Source organism: Zea mays, chromosome 1 (genome assembly GCF_902167145.1).
Source record: "Zea mays cultivar B73 chromosome 1, Zm-B73-REFERENCE-NAM-5.0, whole genome shotgun sequence".
In the NCBI taxonomy this organism is placed as follows: domain Eukaryota; kingdom Viridiplantae; phylum Streptophyta; class Magnoliopsida; order Poales; family Poaceae; genus Zea; species Zea mays.
Window position 1 is genome coordinate 248,092,025 of NC_050096.1, and position 20,424 is coordinate 248,112,448.

At 41.9% G+C, this 20,424-nt stretch overlaps 2 protein-coding genes across 2 annotated transcripts; one reads left to right on the forward strand and one right to left on the reverse strand.

The window, feature by feature from the left end:
- Positions 1–12,854: 12,854 nt before the first annotated feature.
- On the reverse strand, positions 12,855–13,884 carry LOC109942150 (uncharacterized). Its single transcript, XM_020543701.1, has 4 exons — positions 13,737–13,884; positions 13,353–13,660; positions 13,177–13,254; positions 12,855–12,965 (listed from the first exon to the last, which is right to left on the reverse strand). The coding sequence occupies exons 1-4, from the start codon at positions 13,873–13,875 to the stop codon at positions 12,855–12,857; spliced, it is 636 nt and encodes a 211-aa protein (XP_020399290.1). The 5' UTR covers positions 13,876–13,884.
- Positions 13,885–16,620: 2,736 nt separating this feature from the next.
- LOC100284984 (pectinesterase-1) lies at positions 16,621–19,006 on the forward strand. The gene is given in 6 exon segments (NM_001157879.1): positions 16,621–17,161; positions 17,561–17,665; positions 17,764–17,841; positions 17,940–18,127; positions 18,308–18,481; positions 18,618–19,006. Coding segments are annotated over 6 exon segments (975 nt in total). The 5' UTR covers positions 16,621–16,894; the 3' UTR covers positions 18,781–19,006.
- The last annotated feature ends 1,418 nt before the right edge of the window (positions 19,007–20,424 follow it).

A 20,424-nucleotide genomic window follows, 5' to 3' on the forward strand; every position in this document is an offset into this window, starting at 1 on the left:
GCACTGTAATCTAGGCACAAGGAATTGACCTGCTTTTGCTGACTGAAGTTTTTGTACAATTGTTACTAATGTTTTGCTCGTCAAGTTCTTAATCAAGCTTGAATCATTTATGATCTGTTCTTATATAGCTCAATTTATCTGTTGCTTAACTCTTTTTTACAAGTTATATTTCTAACGTTTAAGGCTAGTTTGGGAACCCTATTTTCCCAAGAGATTTCTATTTTCCCAAGGGAAATTAGTTCATTTTCCCTTGGGAAAATAAAAATCCCATGAGAAAATTGAGTTCCCAAACTAGTCCTTAATGTTTTTCTTATGTTCTTTTTTATCTTGTTCCTCCCCTCGCATTTGTTGCATGCAGGATCATCCAGGTTCTAATCGTTCTTGGGAAATATTTTGTTCTTCTTCTTTATATAATTGTATTGCTAACTTATTCTTTTGTTAATTATTCTCTTTATTTTGTTTTGCAGGTAAACATCTCTGGTTCTATTTTCATCGTCGGGTGGTAAGAAACTAATCAATGAGTCTCTTCTCATTCCTTGCAGTGGACCATTTTGCTCTTGTTGAGAAGCTTGCTTTCCATGTAACTGATTAGTCATATGTTGTAGTTTCGGAGCATGATTACATATTACATCTTTACACTAGGCCCAACTGTTACTGATACACGATACTCTTCCTCACATTTAATTATGAGCATGTTACATATCAAGTGAAAATAAAAAGAATGTTGCATACTTGACAATTACAGGAAAACCTGAGAGTCATTATGCCATTTTCAAGTACATGACAGCATGTTAGGAAGTTAGTTTCTTTTTCTATCATGCCATAACCTTTGTTACCAGAAATAATAAGCCATAAATCAAGGTAGTCTCTTTGCTCATGAGAAATAGATGACGTTCTTGCTCTATAAACTAAGTGAGGAGATGTAGTTCTTTGCTCATTCTATTCTAGCATGCCAATATAAAGCATTTTTGCACCATGTAGGCATTGCTGGACAGTAAATTGCAAGTGAGTTTGTAATTGTGAGAGACAGGAAAGTAGCACCTCATGAAAGATTCCCCAGTTATACTAAGTTCTGAACATTTTTTGTTTTCTCATTCTCATGTAATGTGGTTCAACTAATCATCCTAGATGTATATAGCATAATAGTGTCCCGTTTCTGATAAAAGCTTTTCCGATAAAAGCTTGTACATTTTTATTTGTATATGGCAACTGAACATTTTTATTTGTACATTTTTACTAAGTTCTACTATTGGCGTGGACATATCCGACGCCAGTAAAGGGGTTACCTTTGTCGTTGCCCGATCCAATGCCAACACTAATCTTGTAGGTAATCAAATATATCTCCCCCAATAATCCTTCTTTACTTATTTTTCTAAACGTCATTTTCCCCTTTCCTTATTCTCATGTTATCCATCTATTTGCTTGTATACGATTTTCTTTTAATTCAAACTTACACCGACAATGTTTTGTTGCCATTTAATTGACTAAGCTGCATTAAATTAATAATACGCCTATCAATGTTAATTAACGACATTCTCATTTTAGGTGTTGCAACTGATCTGTTGTCTCTAATTGTTGTTGTTGGAATGGTTTAGGGTTTGTGGTCAGTTCTGATGGCTACAACGATAGGCCCCCTTTGGCAGGGCTTCTAACGCCTCCTCTGGCTTCTTAGCTTCTCTAGAGGAGCCAGAGCCGTTTTATAGTTCATTTGGCAAAACAGCTTCTCACGAGGAGACAGTGGCAGAGACTGTAATTTCGTGAAACATTATTGTGTGCCGGATAGAAGGAGCCGGTAGAAGCTTGTTTTCTCGTGCTTCGGCTCCCAATAGCAAAACGGCTCTGGCTCTTTGATGGCTCTCGGTGAGGAGCGTTTTTTAAGACCGTTTTGTACGGCTTCACGAAGAGCTAGAAAAAGAGCCACCGAGAGAGCCCTACCGAAGGGGGCCTAAGTTTGATCTCTTCTGGTCTATACTTAAGCAAACTTCATCACATCATCGGCAATTAAAAAGTCAAGATCACAATATTCATTGTTTCCTCTCTTATTGGATTCCACTCTCTGTATGTATCAAAACAAGACTCATCACATTTTCTTAATGGACTGAAGCTGGAAGCTGTCTTATGCTTAAGCACTGCAGATCACTTACAACGTTCCGCGTTCTGTAACTGCCAAGCTGACTGTCGGTATAGCCAAGGATCGTGTTGCATATATATATAGGAATAGGATATTGGGAGCCCTAGGCTTCCAATATTGACCGAGGAAGCCTAGCCACCCCCTAGTCGATCAGTGCATCAGGTCAAATCTCCCCACGGGCTCCAGCCAACCCCCGAGTTCAACACTCAACCCCGACATGGGATGCACGTCATAATTTGCGGGTTTTTTTTGTGTAAATACCATAAACAATTCATAGAAATAGCATAAATAGTTAATAGAGATAGCATAAAACCCCGGCCAGTTGGATCAAGTCCCACGAGCAGGCGCATGCATGCATATCCTATTTTTATGGTAGATCCGATAATTATGGCAGATCGTGTGAGTTTCCATTGCATGCGCGATAATTTTGGGTGTCATTTTTATTCCACTACATGCGCTTGATTTGATTTGAATGCTTTATTTTCTCCATAAATATATGATCTCTCCAACAACCATGCAACTAGCCTTGTTTGAACCAGTTTATAATATATATTGGTACTAATTATGCTACACAGTGTAGGTATTTATGTAATGTAGTACAATGCGTAAAAAATCTAGCATGTGGTTCGAATCAACAACCCTCACGTTCATGCGTCCACCATAAATCAAGGGATTTGATTAGAATAGTTAATTAGGGGATTTAATGAGGTGGATTGATTAGGGAATATATTTTTATGGCAGTAGTGGACATTATAAATCAAGTGATTGCATGCGCGTGATTTAATGAAATGGGGGCAAATGGCCTTTATTTCCGGGAGCAGTTACCTTTTTTGTGAATTTTAGTTTTGTTGCGTAAACGAGTGTGTCGTAAATATCTTATACATATGTCGTAATCCGTAAATGGTAGGAACCCAATATACTCATTGGGTTAGGTAATGAGATAATGTAAAAAATCAATAAACGTTTTTATAAAATATGAATAGAAATATCATAAACAGACAATATATGGAAGGGGAGCCATGAACTGAAATATATGCCGTAAACACCTATTGATGTTAGCATAAAATATGTATACAAAGTAGCATAAAAACAGGGCCCCCACTCGCGGAACCGCCACCTTGCCTCTGGGATCTGCCACCGCTCGCCGGAGGATGCTCGAAGCGTGTAGGATCGGAGGTTGTCACGGGGCCCACTATGCGGATGGCGAAGCCCATGCGCCTCTAGGGAGCTACCGTCGCCGCGCCTCTAGGAAGCCATCAACGTTGTACCACTAGATCAGGGAGCCATTGTCGCCGCACCTCCGGATCAAGGAACTACCGCTGCTGTGCACCGGATCGGGCAACCGTCGTCGTTGCGCATTCGGATCGAGGTACCACTGCCATTGCGCCACTATGCCTCCAAATCAGGGAGCCACTATTTGTCGTGCCTACGGATCGGAGAGCCATCGCCATCACGCCTTCGGATTGGGGATCTGCCACCGCCGTGCCTCTCGATTTGGGATCCACCGCCGGTCGCGCGATCAGAGTCCGTTGCTGCCTCACACTCTCATGGAACCGCCTCGCACGCCCGTCGCTTGTGCATCGTGGTGGGTGCGTCAAAAATTGAACCCTGGCGGTTTGGGGCTCTTTTATAGATGCCCTGGACCTGGTGCGGTTCAACCTGATAGAAATACTAGGCCAGGGCTTCCCCTAGCTTTTGGAAGCCTAGGCTTGTAATATACATACTATATATATAAAGCCTTGTGAACCACAGTGCTAATACTATTTGTGCCCCATCTCTAGGTTTAGCAGCTACCACAGGAGTCTCACTGGGAGAAGGTCTATGGGATGCTTTGTACGTGGGAGGGAATATATCAGCGTTCAGCTTGGCTTGGTCTTCTCTGGCAGTAGCTGTGCTTTGAGTTCTCAAGGTACCAAAGTTGTTCAATTCAGCTCCCCAGGAGGATCTCAATTTTCTCATCTCCGTTTCATACCTGGAGGACTACAACAACATGATGGAGCAGTATAAGAAGCTAACCATTGTCGCACCCATTTTCTTTCTTGTGATGAATATTGGGCATCATCATATGATTAATATAATTGACATGCAACTAGAATCCATTGCTGTTGAATAATCAGATTTCAATGTGCACGGTTATAATTTATCTCTTCTCGCCAAATAATGTAAGATATTGAGGTGTATGATAAATTATGTGTTGTTCATCTCCATGTAATCATTATGCACTAAGATTTTAATAATGAGAGCATATAATGATAAGTAGTGCTTTTACATCTCAATGTATCTTATCATTACATGTTCACTCCATAGCAAGGCACGAGCATACACCTAGTTAGTGTTAACGCTAGAAAATATCTGGGTCATATATCAGCGAGGAATATAGTGAATTGAAAAAATCGATCTAGTAGAGACTGGTTAAGCCGATGTTGATTATATTTTTTATCATGTAGATTCTTAAACACCTCTCGAAAAGAGAAGACCTATTGAAGAGGGCCATGTAGAGATTGTCCTAGGACTGGTAATGTCACATAAAACACCATGAAATCTTGTCGAAAGACAAGACAAACAACAAAACAGAGAGGAAAAAAGATAGTAGATGTATTTTTGATCGATTGGATGTTGGGTACCTCAATCCACCATGATCCTTTCATATATAGAGGGGATGGTCTTATTCCAATAGGATATAACTCCAATTCGTTCTCCAAGTTTCTTAGATCAGTGACCAATTTGGACATGAATCTGTTTGGAATCCAAAGCAAAAGTCTAGCATTGCAATACAAAGTTGGTCGGGTCAAGTTTGGGGGTGGCTTTGCCAAGTTTAGCGCTGACATAACTGACTCTAGCTTATGTTGTATTTTCATGCCGAACATTTTAGCAAATCAACATATGTCCCTATTTTTAGAAAAATAATATGTGAACATAAAAATATAAAAGCATTAAATAGTGATCATATCTATTTCATCTCTATCCAACATCTAAGTGTGATGTATGTATTGGCCATATTCATGCTAAGGTCATTACATGTACCGACATTATTTGGAAAGCACTCTATACTTCTTGCCAAACTCTTGGATTTTTTGAAGTACTTTTTATTGATTGCTCTAGGGAGACTATTACCTTGCAACATCTCTAATATATACAAATTTCCAAATATTGCTTTGATCAATTTATAAGAACCCCCAACTTGGTACCCATTTGCCAAACTTGTTGCTCTTCAATCCAATTAGTAGTATGGTTTTCTACACTAGATCTCCAATTTAAAATGGCTTACTTTTAACTTTCTTATTGTATGCTCGGTGATAGGACATAGATGGCTAGAGGGGGAGTGAATTACCTATAAAAATTATTCTACAAAACTTAAAGTTATAACTAGATCCAATATGTTTGAATATGCAGAAATGTTTACTTGCCCTAGTTTTACTCTAGGACATGTCTGGTATTCTTTGAAAATTAACACCAAGAGCATTTTTCTCTATTCTTAAGTGAGCTAACTCTTAAATATTTTGCCAAATAAGTTAGGGCCTAGTTAGAATTTTTTAAACTATTTTCAATAAACCTTTGCACTTGCTCTCATGAGTGTCACATAAGACTATACTGAAAGCTCCCTTGTGATTTTTCGTGGTTTGGATGCCAACACAATTAAAGGTATAACTAGTGTGTTTATTGTTGAACATGTGCTTAGTGCAAAGCTTATAGGGTTCAACATATGAGATCATGTGTGATGGTCCAATAGGCTGCGTTGACCATGTTTGTGGACATCACAAGTCAAGATGAAGAATGGGCATTGATTATGTGAGAATCAATGTGCATGACTTGGAGTCAACTGGTTGAACCAAGGACAGAGGCACATAGATCTTCAAGGTACTAGAGCAAGGGAGAAGATCAAGATGACTGAGGTACCTAAAGCCAAGGTGAAGAAGAGGCTCTACAGAAGTCAAGGTTGATCAGTTGAGGAAGGTCATGGTGCATTGAGGATCGCTACATAAGGACATGACTTAGAACCATTTAGATAAGACCTATGGTTTATGGTTTAAGTCATAAGGCTCAATATCCTAGCTCAAGCAGTTGGACAAGTTCATTAGAAAGAGGAGAAGTATCAAAGTCAGAACCTAGAAGTGACACAAAGAGCTAAGTTCACTCTGACCTTTAGTTTGGGTTATTCTTGTATTTGGAAATGTTCAATGTGACCATTGTAGGGTGTTGGAGCTCATGGATAGCAATCAAGATCAAGTCAAGACAACTTCAGGGTTTGGAGTCCAACCCCAACCTTAAATAGGCTAAAAGGAGCAAAATGGTGGAAAATGTTAAGTATGAGAGGTTTGAGAGTTCAAACATGTTTCATGCTCCTTTTCCTATGTGTTTGGTACTTTGGTTTGCTCTCTAAATCGACTTGTATATAAAGTGCTATTCCGGGCTCTGTTTGAGGAGAAATAGAAAAGTTGTGGAGAGACTAGGGAAGAGGTAACTTTCTAGGACTTAGTCAATTAGATTCTACTATAACTATGTTTGTCTAAGTCACAACAAAGTCCTCCAAAGAGTTCAAGTCAAAAAGAAATAGATTGGAGGTGGGCGCACTGGACCGCCAACATGTCGGTCCGGTGATGCACCGGACCGACTAGGCAGTGGGGCTAGACTTGCCCTCGAGCAGCGTGGTGCACCGGACCGCCTATACTGCCGAACTTCGAGGTCTCAGGAAATTTATTATAAAATTCATCGGACCATCAATAGTCCCAGTCCGGTGGTGCACCAGACTAACCTCCAACGACTACTTCACGCGGGCACATGCTAGCCAATGGCTAGCTGATGTGGCACCCGGTCCGGAGGTGCTCCAGACTGGTCCAATGCCCCCGCAGGAAGCAGATTTTTAGCAAGTCTTAGAAGGAAGGGGCAACGGCCATGGGGGCTCCTTGGGCTATAAAAGGACCCCATAGGCGTCCTCCTTCTGAATACCAAGCACTCCCAAGTAGTATACAAAGTGTAGAATTATTCTATACTCCCTCTCTTGTGAATTTCTCTCTAGATCTAGTATTGGCGCAGTTATAAGCCAAAAGAGAGGAGCGCTGCTGGGATTTACTGCGAGCAAGATCTTGAACAAGCAAGGAGTGTTACTCTACCAGAGTGCTTTCAAGACGTTGTAAATAGCCATGACCATGTTGTAACCCTCATCTACATATAGTGGAAGACTCAGTCCACCACCTAGTGGCGAATATGAGCAAATGAAGGAAGGAGTTGAAATAGACTCCAAGCCAAGTGGCTAACTCCAACGTGGATGTAGGCAAGCATTTCAGGCTTGGTCGAACTACGAGATAAATCTCGATGCCACTGTCTCACTGTTCTATTTCTGGTTGCTTTACTCTTAGAACTTCACTAGTTATCTTTGGTACAAGGTGTTTAGGCTATTGTGAGACAGGGACTTCAATTCTATTATGATGGTTGTCAATCATCAAAACACGTGTAGAAATGGTTTTAAGACCCATTTCCCTTTCAAGCACATTCAAGTCTTCCTTCCACTCACTCATACACATTGCTTGGGATTGCATTCTAGTGAATTAAAGACAACTCTAGTGCATTATATCAAGTTGTTGATCATTGAGGCACTAGGAAGTTCATCAAACAAGCATAATCGACTTGTTATTCTTGGAGGTTGTCGCCTCCTAGATGGCTTGGTGAAGGATCCCCATCGAGCTTTTCAAGAAGATTCTAAAGAAGCCACGGTGGAAGATTATGAGAGGACTTGTGCTTGCCTCACTAGAGTGGTGAAAAGTAACTCTAGTGGAACCGAGGTACGAGTGATATGATTCATTGGCTTTTGGCTAAAGAGATCAAGCAGAGTCTTGATAGAGGAGCAGTTGAGTGCTCTAAATCCACCTCAACATGGATTAGGGGTGAACGACAAGTCACCGATACCATAGTAAAAACCTGGTGTCTTGTGTGTTGATCACATTATTTCATAGCTATTACTTGTGTTTTATTTGTGCAACCTTTCATTACTAGCAACCTTGATCACTTGTTCATTCTAGGTTGCTAACCAAGTTTAGCTCAACATAGGCTACATGATTTGATTATCTTGTGTCTCTAATTAAATTTTCCTAGTGTCTTTGATTTTAGTTAAACCCATCTATTCACCCGCTCTAGCCGGTGTTCTTGATCCGACACTTATGTGTTTTATTCTTCAATGGAACAACTTTAGTCCAATTATTCAAGTAATTTGTAGCAACCAAGACATGTGATGTCCCTTTGATGATGGGGGATGAATTTGGCCAATGAAGTCTAATCCCCAGCCATGAAAAAGCCATAGTTTGATAATAGGATGAAGCATAGTAGTTGGCACAAGGTAAATATTTCCAAAACATTGGCACTCTTTACAACCTTTGTAGTAATAAAAACAATCAGCCATCAAAGTATGCTAATAAAACTAGCTCTATGAAATAACTTCTTCATCTTTTGAGCTAATTGATGTGTACCACAAATAGCTATCATTGATTGATTAAATCCTAGATGCTTTAATAACAAGTCCTCGATAGTCCTTCTATGTACTCATCATTGTGCAACATAAACTTTAATTCACTCAACCGAACACTCTTTTCAAGTTTAGCACTTGGATCACATAAATACTTTACTATGGGAGCTCTCTAATCATCCAAATTGTCTTCAACATGATTAGAATTCAAAATAAGCCAATTTGGGTCTTCATGGAGAAAGTTGACCTAGCAAACTTCTGTTGCCAGCCTAGCTAGGTTGAGAAAGCCACCTTTGCCACCATTGGATGTCAGCATGGCTGGGTTGGGCACATCTACATCGAATAGAACAAAGTCGGTCTGGCCGACACCTAAAGCCAGCCTAGTCAACTATGACGGACCAGAGTCAAATGAAAGCAATAGCATCAACTCTTATTTGATAGAAAAGTAGCACCCACAAACAATAAAGCTAGATTCTTGTTGAACCAACTTGAAGTTGTGTGTATGGTTTTGGTAATTGAGACAACTAGTGTACTAACCTTTTACTCTAAGTGTTATGAGTGAGATAGGTTTGACCCACACCCAAAGGTTGACCAAGATAGCTACCATGATAAGGATGATGATGGCCACAAGATGAACAAGTGCTCAACATGGAAGGAGAAAAATAAAATACAATGGCTAAAGGAAAAAATATATGCTAAGGCATTTTCTTTTTACCAATCAAGATGCAATAGAGTGTGTGATTGAATTTAGGATAAGTAGTTGTACTATAAAGAGGGGAACTCAAAGTTCAAGATGGTTATTTAGGTGCCACTATGTGATAGATTGATCATGCAAAGGTATAGGGGCGCATGGAAGCTTATTTTGGTATGATACAGATGTTGTCAAAGAGATATAAACTCATGCATATACAATAGACCTAGTGAATTTTCACCTTAGACACCACTGACAAAGGATAACTTATAATCTCTAGTGTTTGGGACACATTAGAGTTAAGACATATGCAAAGGTTGGAAGAAATGGGACTAAAGGATGCCTAAAGCATGTGTTGGACCCTAATTGACATGGGCATTGGACTAGAACAATACTAGTCTGATGGTTAACCCTAGTAATTGATCAGATTGGTCATTGAACCTTATGATATTGTCTAGCGGATGGCATCAAACCAATCCAAGAATCCTAGTTTTTCTCTGGTCAATTTATGAAGGGTGTCAGACCATGTGACTTGGTCTAATGACATGCATTGGACCTGCCTTACAAGCACTAGGCATTCTCTAGTTATTTTTGGAAAAAACATCAGATCCAAGTGCTTTAGTCCGATGGTTGAGAAAAAGGGGGTGTTGGACTATATGGGTGTATTATTTACCAAGGCGGTCCCACTGTCAGACAACCTGTGTGTCTAGGAATAGGGCATCGAACTATGCGTTTTAATCCAACGAAGGGCGTCCAACTAATGTGATGCTAGTGGTTGCTCTCCCATCAGTTTTTTGGAGGCATTGGCCCCTATGGTTTATGATCCAACAGTCGTCGAACTAGGAGTGTCATTTTACTTTACCTCTCTTAGCTATTGTTGTGGTAGTATAGGAACACTTTAACTCAAAGTTTATGATTGTGTTACGTTGTTGTTAATCAGATCTCGTTAGGCTTGCTAGTGGTAAAAGCCACACCTAGCTCTAGTTACTAGGCTAGCTAGCTATAACCCTATGATCTAGGAGGCGCTTCAATGTTTAAGCTCCACTTGAACACTATTATAATGTGCCATTAGATCCACACAACTATGGTTGGTAGCCCCTCTTGGTGACAACAAGAGTCCGCCTATGTATCCTGACCCCATCGTCTAGTACTATCGTAGGGTGCATGATCTTGAGGCCTCTCTAGATGAGCATGCACCATAATATCGTAGGGTGCCACCTCTATCTTCAAAATTGTGTCGCTAGGTATTGGGGCCCCAACTCGGCGACACCAACAAACTATCACATGGTGGTTTTGAGGCTCAACCATGGAAACTGTCGTGGGTAGCGTACTCCATATGTGCCGCCCACGTCCTAGACACATGTCCCGTCAGTCCACAATCACACCGGCAACATGATCTGCTCCACCATGTTCTTGTGCCAGTCGATGTCCCTAGGTGTCAACCACCATGGCTATTCACTCGACTTCTCTAGTCCCTCGGTCAAGACCTAGCTCTCATCCTTCGCCGCTCATGTTCCATCAATATGAACTCGCATGACACATTCACCATTGTCATTGACCACCATCTTTGGACTCTACAATTGTGCACCACAAGCCAAGAGACATGTTGCACAAATACACTCACATCTCGGTTAGTCCACACAACTCAACTCAAGATGCTACTATTGTCGACAATGGCTCATCACAACCTGAACTACAAGCGCACATATCAACCTTGTCTTTGTGAACTGATAATAGGTTTTGAAAACTCTCGGAGACGACACTCGTAGTTAGTAGAAATGCAATAATTGGGATTATTAACTCATAGGGAAATATATTTCAACCTATGACGTTTCTTTGTAGTCTGTGAATGAGATTTCCCCTAAAATTATATTAGGAATGTGTGTGCTGCTAACTAAAGTGACGAACACGTTATCAAAACTAAAGAAGAGTGAAGAAGCAGGGGCGGGAGATGGATAGAACAACCAGTGGTGAGGTCGCCACAATACCAGAACCATTGATTTGTATTTCAGTTTTTGTGCCCCTCCATGGCCGGGTGGATGTGGCGGTCAGCTAGGCGACGATGACAGTGATGGGTTGAGGGGTGGTGAGCGAGGTCAACGTGGCAGCAATGCTAGTGAGCGAGCGTAGGGGGACAATGGGATGGGCGGTGCTGCCAGCAAGGGCAAGAGTCACTGGTGAACTATTGGATTGGAATTAGAAAAGAACAAGTTTGTAAGTTTTTGTTTCTTAGAAACATCACATAAACTGGCATCCTTAAAAGCACTCCGGCTTTTATAAACCAGATTTTTTTAAAAAAAACCAAAGAACAATCGGCCAATAAAATCCGAACAAGAAAAAGTGTGCGCGTACCTATAGCGGCGCGCGTGGATCAGGTGGGAGGGTCTGATTTTTCTAGGAGAATCTACAGAACAATACCGGTTTGAGACGACATTCAGGCGCCGACCGGCAGCATGGGATTAATTCCAGAGCTGTAATTGTTCCAGGTCAAGATTTAGTGCATCCGGGCCTTTCACTCTTTCCAGCCCAAGAAGTAATCCAACTGGAACGCTTCCAGCTCCAGCAATTTTGCCCTGTTCGGCAGCAACAGACATGGTTTCTAGTAATGGTGTGCTGTTCGGCAACAATTTTTCTAAAATCAACAGATATGGTTTCCAGCAGCAACAGATAAAGATTGAAAGGCTGTTGTTCCAACAAAGCAACATACTTTGCAACAACAGTAAAACAAAGCAACATACTTGTTCAAGTATACGAGCCAAATGGTTTTAAATGCACCAGCAAAGCAACATGTTCAACAGATGCAACAGCTAAGAATCACCAACCAAATAGTTTTAAACAGCAAAGCAACAAACAAATTATAGTCTTGCCAACAAACGCAAAGAACAATCTTGATAGACTGACATCATCAACAGCTAATAGATAGAACAGATGTGCTAAGAAGAAACATCACTTTAGAACTAAGCATGTCAGTTCAAAATAAGAAACCTCCAGATGTGCTAAGCATCACCAATTGATCACCCAAACCTGTCCAAACAAATGGAACAATTAGATTGGAAGATAAAGGCCCAAGTGAATATGGTTGAGTGGAAGGTAAAGACACAAATATCATACCTACTAAGCCATCTCATTTCTTAGCCAAATCAAAGCTGATTCTTGATCCGCTTCACATGCACATATGAAAGTCTCGCTATTCTCTTTGCTCTTGGTGAAGACTGAATATGCTTTTGCCTTCTCCAGTTTGGTCACTTCTACCATTGTGTTCAGAACTGATATGCACCTTTTGATGGAGAAATCTTGACTTTGAGCTGCCTCCTTTTCTCTTGCTTCCTTTTCTCTTGCAGCTTCATCTTCTACTTGCTTGCTCCTCATTTCTAGGTATTTGTTCATCATATTTTCTATGTTATCAGTCTTTCTAGGCTTCTTTGGTTCCTTTTCTTGCTTGTTTCTTGACACAGCAGGTCTTCGCTGTCCACTTTCTTCATCTCGTGACAGAGTATTAGCCCTTCCTTGAAGCATATCTTCATTCCTTTCAGTGAGTGCATCATCAACTTCATCATCTACATCATGAACAACATTCAGATCAAAGCCTTGTGGTCCATCTTCTGCATCTTGAAGTTGCTCATTCGGTTCTTCCTCTTGCGGTGCCTCAAGAGAAGTGCAATTCCAAGTCCCTTCAGCCAAGTGTCCTACACAATAACAAATAAATATAAACTTAGCAAAAATATGTCTCTACCCAGAGCACGAGTCCCTTCAGCCAAGTCTCCTTTACATTAGTGCTGAAGTTACATTACAAAAGCACTCGACTACTAACAAATTTTCATCTCCAGACATTGTACCCATAAGGATTATGATGTTTTGTAGAAAATCTAGTAAGCTTTGTGATGTTTGGAAACTTACCATCATAAAGCCTCCCAAAGCATCAAAGAGCGGGAAGGTTGCCTTATTGTTGTTAAACTTCTTGATTTTAGGAAATGTCTGCACAATTAAAAAAACATTGATCAAATACGAGATTATCATTATAAGGTTATCCTACATAACTAATTTGATAATTGAATTTCAAGAAATCAACTTACCACCATGAGATTCTCCCACAAAGCTGGTGGTCCTTCAACCATATTCCTTTTCTCATTCCAGGTGGACCCACTCTGTTGCTTTGCTGCTTTGAGCATCTTGTAGTCTATCTTCAGCTGACCTTCTTTATCCTGAATTTGAGACTTTGTAAAGGAGACATACTTGTTCCTCACATGAAACTCCTTGACCATTCTATTCCACCCTTCGGAGTTCCAACCATTGTCACCTCTATATCCACTATCTTTAAATTCATGGAGAATGTCAACAAGATACCTCTCAAGGCCTGGATTCCAATCCGCTCTTTGTTTCACTACTACATAAACAATGGTCACACATCAGTAATATAAAACTTACAAGAAAGCATGAAGAAACATTGAACACAATACCTCTTGGAGAACTTCCACTCTTTTTTGCCCCACTGCATTTAGGAGAAGCCTTCTTTTTAGTAGCACTTGTTGTAGGAATGAACCTACGCAACTTTGGGGAACCACCTATGTTGAACCTTGGGGAGCCTTTTCCAACCATAGCTTTTTAAAGAAAAGCTTATTACATTTTACAATACTATTAACTTAAAGTGTTGTTTTACATGTTACAATACTACTAATTAAATTATTACAACTTATTCAACCACAAAAATACTAATTTAGATGTTGTTGGTATTGAGCCCACATTTCTTGGGCGATGGTATCTCTTAAAGCATTGCCTTGTGTAGTGCCTGGGTCACTCATTTGATCACCACTTGGTAGAGCAACAAAGTTTGATGGATCAATATTATCCGGCTGATGATCTAACCAATCCTCATCACCATGAAGTGATCGGATTAGATTGTGGAAGATGGCAGCAGCTATAGGTATCTTTACTTGGTTTTCCAGTGTGTGGAACGTGGCAACTTTGAGAATGGGGAAGCGCTTTTTAAGCACCCCCAAAGCCCTTTCCACATGGTTAATTCCTCAGAAGTGCGTGACGATGGTTGAAGAGCTCCTTCGGGTTCTGTGGTCTTCGATGTCCAGCCCCAAATTCCTTCAAGTGGTACCGAACTCCTCGGTATGGAGCAAGAAAAGATGGAGTATTTGCATACCCACCATCAACTAGATAGAATTTTCCTAGAGGTACTGAAAACCCTTGCTCATAGCTGATCTTAGCACTCTAGAATTTGTAGTCGATCCCTCCCAACCACTAGAAACAAAAGTGATACTGAGATCGAAATCACATGCTACCATCACATTTATGCTAAGTGTTCCCTTCAGAAATGAAAGGCAATTCAGGATGTAATATCTGATATGTATTCATTTGAGGCAAGCAGTTATTCAGACTTCCAACGGACATTCAACAGGGCAAAATGAAAATGCTAAGCAAGTACTTAGACGACCAAGCTTATCAGAAGCCTATGGACGCGAGACAACTTCTACGAAGCAACCTCTACAGCTACGATGGGCATCGAGCAGATCAGAACCCTATGATCAGTTTTGGTGGCTGCCTGCTTGTAGAACAGTCGGCCTCTACGGCCTTCGAGCTTGACGAGGACGACCTCTTCTCTGCAGGATCCGACTCGCTTCCCCTGCGGCCAACGTTCCTGCGGCCCCTCTCGCATGATCCTGATGTTCCCCGCTTCCCCTGCGGCCCCTCCCTGCATGATCCCTGTCGTTCCCCGCCCGGCGCCGGCACCGGCGCCGTATGTGCCGCAATCATTGCCGGTCAACGTTCCTGCGGCGTGGCTGCAGAAGCCGCCCGTGGTGATGGTGATGGGGGAAGCGGAGGATGAATACGAGGAGATGCTACCGCCACACGAGATGTTAGCGCGCGCGGGGGCTCGGGAGTCGCCGATGCACCAAAACACAGGGACACAGTTCTTGCAGGTGGCGGCGCACTTGGTGAGGAGGTCGTCGCAGGTGTACACCAGTGCGCCTTCCCAGTGGAGATGGAACACGCAAAAACCAACGCGGTGCGACAGCGGAGAGGAGCGAGATCGAGGGCGAGAGTTTGGGGCAGCGAGAGCAGAGGATAGGAGAGGAAAGGAAGAGAGCAGATCCTCACCGGGGAGAAGGCAGCAGGGAGGGTCGTCGTCGGGGCTGTGCGTCGCCGCCGTGCCGGTCGCGTCAAAGCCGCCGTCGCGTCGGTCGCGTGTGTCCAGGCTTCGATCCGGAGGGTACCACACAAGGGTTGGTTCCGGGCCGTGAGGTGAAGGAAAATTTTAATCCGGGTCAGTTTCCATTCCAATTCGGGCTGAAACGAACAATATAAATAAGTTCTACCAAATTTCAAACCAGGCCCATTCGTTCCACCCGGAACAAGGCCTGGAATGGGATGATCCTCTGGAAACGAACGAGGCCTCAGGAAATAGCATCTATTTTCAAGCAATTTGTAGAACAACACATGTTTCACTAAATTAATTCGAAAACAACACTCCATCTATATTTTGCATTCCTTTATTACTTACACCACATACAAATGGACCAAATTACCCCTATTCATTTCACAACCATATTTTTTACCTCTTCTGTTCATAAGAAAAACATAAATAGATAAAATATATGAGCTCCATTTTTATAGTGTTAAACATACAAATAGGCACATATTTTTTTACGAAGGAAGAAGCTTAGATTTAACCGTTGAACTTCAAACACAGGTATCTTCAGCATCAAACTATTAAAAGTAAACATACTTGGTTCACAGCAAGGTCTTCGACTGTACTCCCTCCATTCTTTTTTTATTTGACGTGTTTTTTTTTCAAAAACATCAATCATTTGTATCATTCAAAAAATTTATATGTTCTATAAAAATTACTCCCTCTATCCCAAAATATAGTTTTAAAATTCAACGGTTAAAGCTAGACGTTGTCCTTTATAGAATATCTATGTTTAATTTATTTGTATGTTTAACACCATGCTTAATAATATAGAAATAGAGCTCATATATTTGTATACATTTATGTCGTTCTTATGGATAAAATAGAAAAAAAACAAGGGTGGAAAATAGGGGCAATTTGGTCCATTTGCTAGTGAGGTGAAAATAAAAGAATGAATAATATAGATGGAGTGTAGTTTTCTAAATTTATTTAATGAAACTGGTACTATTTTTTGAATTGCTGGAAAACGAGCGATATTTTCTAAATACTGTCTCAAACTAGTGTTGTTTTGTGGATTCTTCCCACTTTTGTTGGCTAGCGAGAATTCACACGCTGATCTCCTCGTAACAAAATTTGACCCACTTGTCAGCCGATCCCGTCAACGGTTTGTTTGAACTAATAGCTGTTGGAACGAAGCGGCTGGAAGAAAATGTTCCTCGCAAAGTTTGGCTGACGGCACCCACCGCCCACAGAAGCGCACCTCTGTTCTTTGGTGTGTGGCCGTGTGGATTCAAAACCGCTGACCGGCCGCTTATTTAAGCCCTTGCCCCGCCGGTTTTCTCTTCTCCCGTCGGCGCTGGTCCACGCGGCTCCAACACCTGCCTGCCTGCCTGATTCTTACACCAACCAACCACGCGCGCCAAGCCGAATTCGTCTTCCACCGATCCGCCCCGCCCGTTTCCCATTGCTTAGCTTGCTATGGCGCAGCAGCAGCCGGTGCGGCGGATTCTGAAGGTGGCACCGCCGGGGAAGGGGGACGGGGAATCCTTCCCCACGGTGCAGGCGGCGGTCGACGCGGTGCCGCTGGGCAACCGGGCGCGCGTCGTCATCCGCCTCGCGCCGGGGGTCTACAGGGAGCCTGTCTACGTCGCCAAGACCAAGAACTTCATCACCGTCGCGGGGGCCTCGCCCGAGGCCACCGTCGTGTCATGGGACAACACCGCCACGCGCATCAGGCACTCGCAGGTACGCCGCGGCGTCTGCTCCCTTCTCCGCCTGCCTGCGTCCAGCTCGACGAAATGCCCGACAGGCTTGTGTGCATGTGCTACGGTCGCTATGATTAGTAGGTCCCAAGGATCGGATTTTAGCTGAGCTGATTAACGTAAACCTTTCTTAGCTTCCGCCACATAGTTTGATCAAAGTCATGCAGATGTTTGGAGTTTTATCATAAGATGCATGTGTCTTCACATTAAAAGCAGACACAATACTGCTGGTGCATATGCATATATATAGAGACAACCAAGAAACTGTTCCTGCATGGTTTCACCAATTTCATTCCTCGAAATGTGCTTAATATTTTGACTAATTCTTATTTACATATCTCATAACGATGAACTGCTGCTGTTTTCTTTTTCTCTCATAAAGTCATCCAGGGTTATAGGAACTGGAACATTCGGCTGTGGTACGTTCATCATTGAGGGGGAAGATTTCATTGCAGAGAATATCACGTTTGAGAACTCAGCTCCCCAGGTACTGGTTCTACGCTTCTTGTTCTCCTGGCACAAACAGAAACAGATGATCATGGGATCGGAAGTTGATGTGTGCTTGCTAACTAGTCATGATCACAGGGCTCTGGGCAGGCCGTTGCAGTCCGGGTAACCGCAGATAGGTGTGCTTTCTACAACTGCCGGTTCCTCGGTTGGCAAGTACGTACGTCTGTCTCCTTAGCTCCTGACTCAACAACAACCACAGATATAATTTTTAGTAACATTTGGAAACTCTAATTCTAATCAAAATTTAACAGGACACATTATACTTACACTACGGGAAACAGTACTTAAGAGACTGTTATATTGAAGGCCATTGTGACTTCATCTTTGGTAACTCTGTCGCCCTTATGGAGCATTGCCATATCCATTGCAAAGCAGCGGGATACATCACTGCTCATAGCCGGAAGTCCACATCAGAATCTACTGGCTATGTGTTCTTGAGGTGAGTCTGGTGGTGTATGTAGTTAAGTAGTTTGTTTAATAAGACACTCAAATATTTCTTTTTTTTTAAAAAAAAAGTTTATTTGCTCGATTTGTTTTATCCAAGCATCTAAAAATGTCACTTTTGGCATTATTAATGTGACTTTTTTTTGCTCATTTATTATTTGTTTTGACACTTCAGGTGTACTATTACTGGACATGGAGAAGCTGGATACATGTTCCTAGGTCGGCCATGGGGGCCCTTTGGAAGGGTTGTCTTTGCGTACACTTTCATGGATCGATGCATCAAGCCTTCTGGGTGGCACAACTGGGACAAATCCGAGAACGAGCGAACTGCTTGCTTTTATGAGTACAGGTAACCGGACAATTCCATGTAACTATCAGCTAGTGACATCATCCTGAAATTGTGGAAATCGAAGACTGCTTTGTAGATGGATGATGTAGAGATAGCACAGACTGCTAACACTAGTATACTTCTTTTTTTTCTGCAGGTGCTCAGGGCCAGGCGCCCTCCCATCGAACCGGGTCACATGGTGTAGACAGTTGCTGGATGTTGAAGCAGAGCAGTTCCTTGCGCACACTTTTATCGACCCAGACGTCGATAGGCCATGGCTCCTCCAGATGATGGCGATAAGAATACCAGCCTCAGCATAGTTTGATCCCGGCAGCCGCAGGTCCTGCATGGTTCATGCCTCCTTTCTAGCCTATTTAAATAAACTAAGTTGGAGGATGCATTATATTTGCATAAGTTTGTAACGTTTGGTGAATTAGTATCCACTTTCATCTCACTGTGGGCGGTGGGGATAGGGAATGAGAGAGCTTCTCTTGTAACGAACCCCAGCACTAGGCTGAAATATATGCAGATTTTATTTTGCATGAACTTTTTTTGTTTCATTCAGAACTCGAGCACTTTCTCTTTCTTTTTTTTGCGTGTTATAAGCGTATATGGTACCACAGATTATACTACTGGCGCCAATTGTTTTGCGTGTTACAAAGACCGAAATTCCCATGTTCATACCCGCCAACAACATTATACTACTCGCGCCAATTTCGTACCCGCCATCAGCAAAATACTGGCGCCACCATATTTTCCAGTACAAATAATTATTGAGTACACGTTACGTATTCGAAATAGCACGGCACCAGTCCACAAAATTTATTACACAAAGTATTGTAACACAGATGTATTTCAAATATTCGAAATACCACAGCAACAGAAATGTGTTTCAAACATTAAAACGGTCCACAGCTGTACACAAATTTATTACACAAAATGCATTTTACATTCTACTAAACAAACCATCAGCTATCCATTCTCGGAATTGATTCATACTGCGGTCCTCTTCACCTTCAACTGGACCGGCGGCAATTTCTTGACTAAATACACCGACAACAGATGTCTCACCAACTTCAGGAACATAATTCTCATCATGGTCACACAATTCAAAGTCCTTGTCTACCAGACAACTCTCTCTAATAATTTTTTTCTCGAACGCGCAGTTAAGCTGAGCATCATTATATTAAAAAGAAAAAGAATGGTCCAACATGGACCCGGATACAAGAGCTTCCCTTAGGGAGGCCCAGAGCAAAGAAATAAGAAAAATAACCAGAACAAAAACACAAACACCACTACATCAAGTAGCTAAGAGACAAAGGATGGTGACTGCATGAAAGAGGAGAGGCCCACAACTCCAGGCTTTTCCCACAACTGTTGCTTCTCCCATGCCTGACAGATAGTTAAGGCCATAAACTTCTAAGGGCTCTGGCCCCTGCCAATCCCCACAGTATTGCATCTTCTTGGATGTGTTGGAGGATGGTGTTAGTGCTTGGGGATGCTCCATCAAAGACGGGCGTTTCTATGTTTCCAGAGCCCCCAAGCCACAAGAATCACCATTGAATTAAAACCTTTCCTCTGGACTTTTGGCACCTGATGCTCAGCTGTCACACTCGGTTCTAAGGGAAAACCAAATGCATAACATATGTGTGCCAGTATCTATTTCCACACATATGTTGACGTCACAAGTGTAATATATTAAAGGAACAATGCATGAAAGTGTAAATAAAGATTATAATAACATATAACACTTTGAATCGATATAATGTCTTAACCTTTATTTATCAAAGTACAACAGAACACGGGCATGCTTCAACAGGAAGATAACCAGCGAAATCACTAGACTAGCATCCATCGAGTTCACCATCAAAATATTCATGTGCAAACTTCCAATCAAAATTAAGCAAGGGGTGAGCTCACTTACGGTGGAGGTCAGCAAATAGGGTGAAAATGCTAGGTTAACA

What these genes read in the sequence shown, in the direction of transcription:
- LOC109942150 (XM_020543701.1), bottom strand. Translation starts at nt 13,875, where the DNA reads ATGGTTGGAAAAGGCTCCCCAAGGTTCAACATAGGTGGTTCCCCAAAG. An exon ending in GAGTGGAAGTTCTCCAAGAG is followed by an intron (nt 13,661 to 13,736) that starts GTATTGTGTTCA and finishes TTTATGTAGTAG; the next exon opens with TGAAACAAAGAGCGGATTGG. An exon ending in CTTTGGGAGGCTTTATGATG is followed by an intron (nt 12,966 to 13,176) that starts GTAAGTTTCCAA and finishes GTTATTGTGTAG; the next exon opens with GACACTTGGCTGAAGGGACT.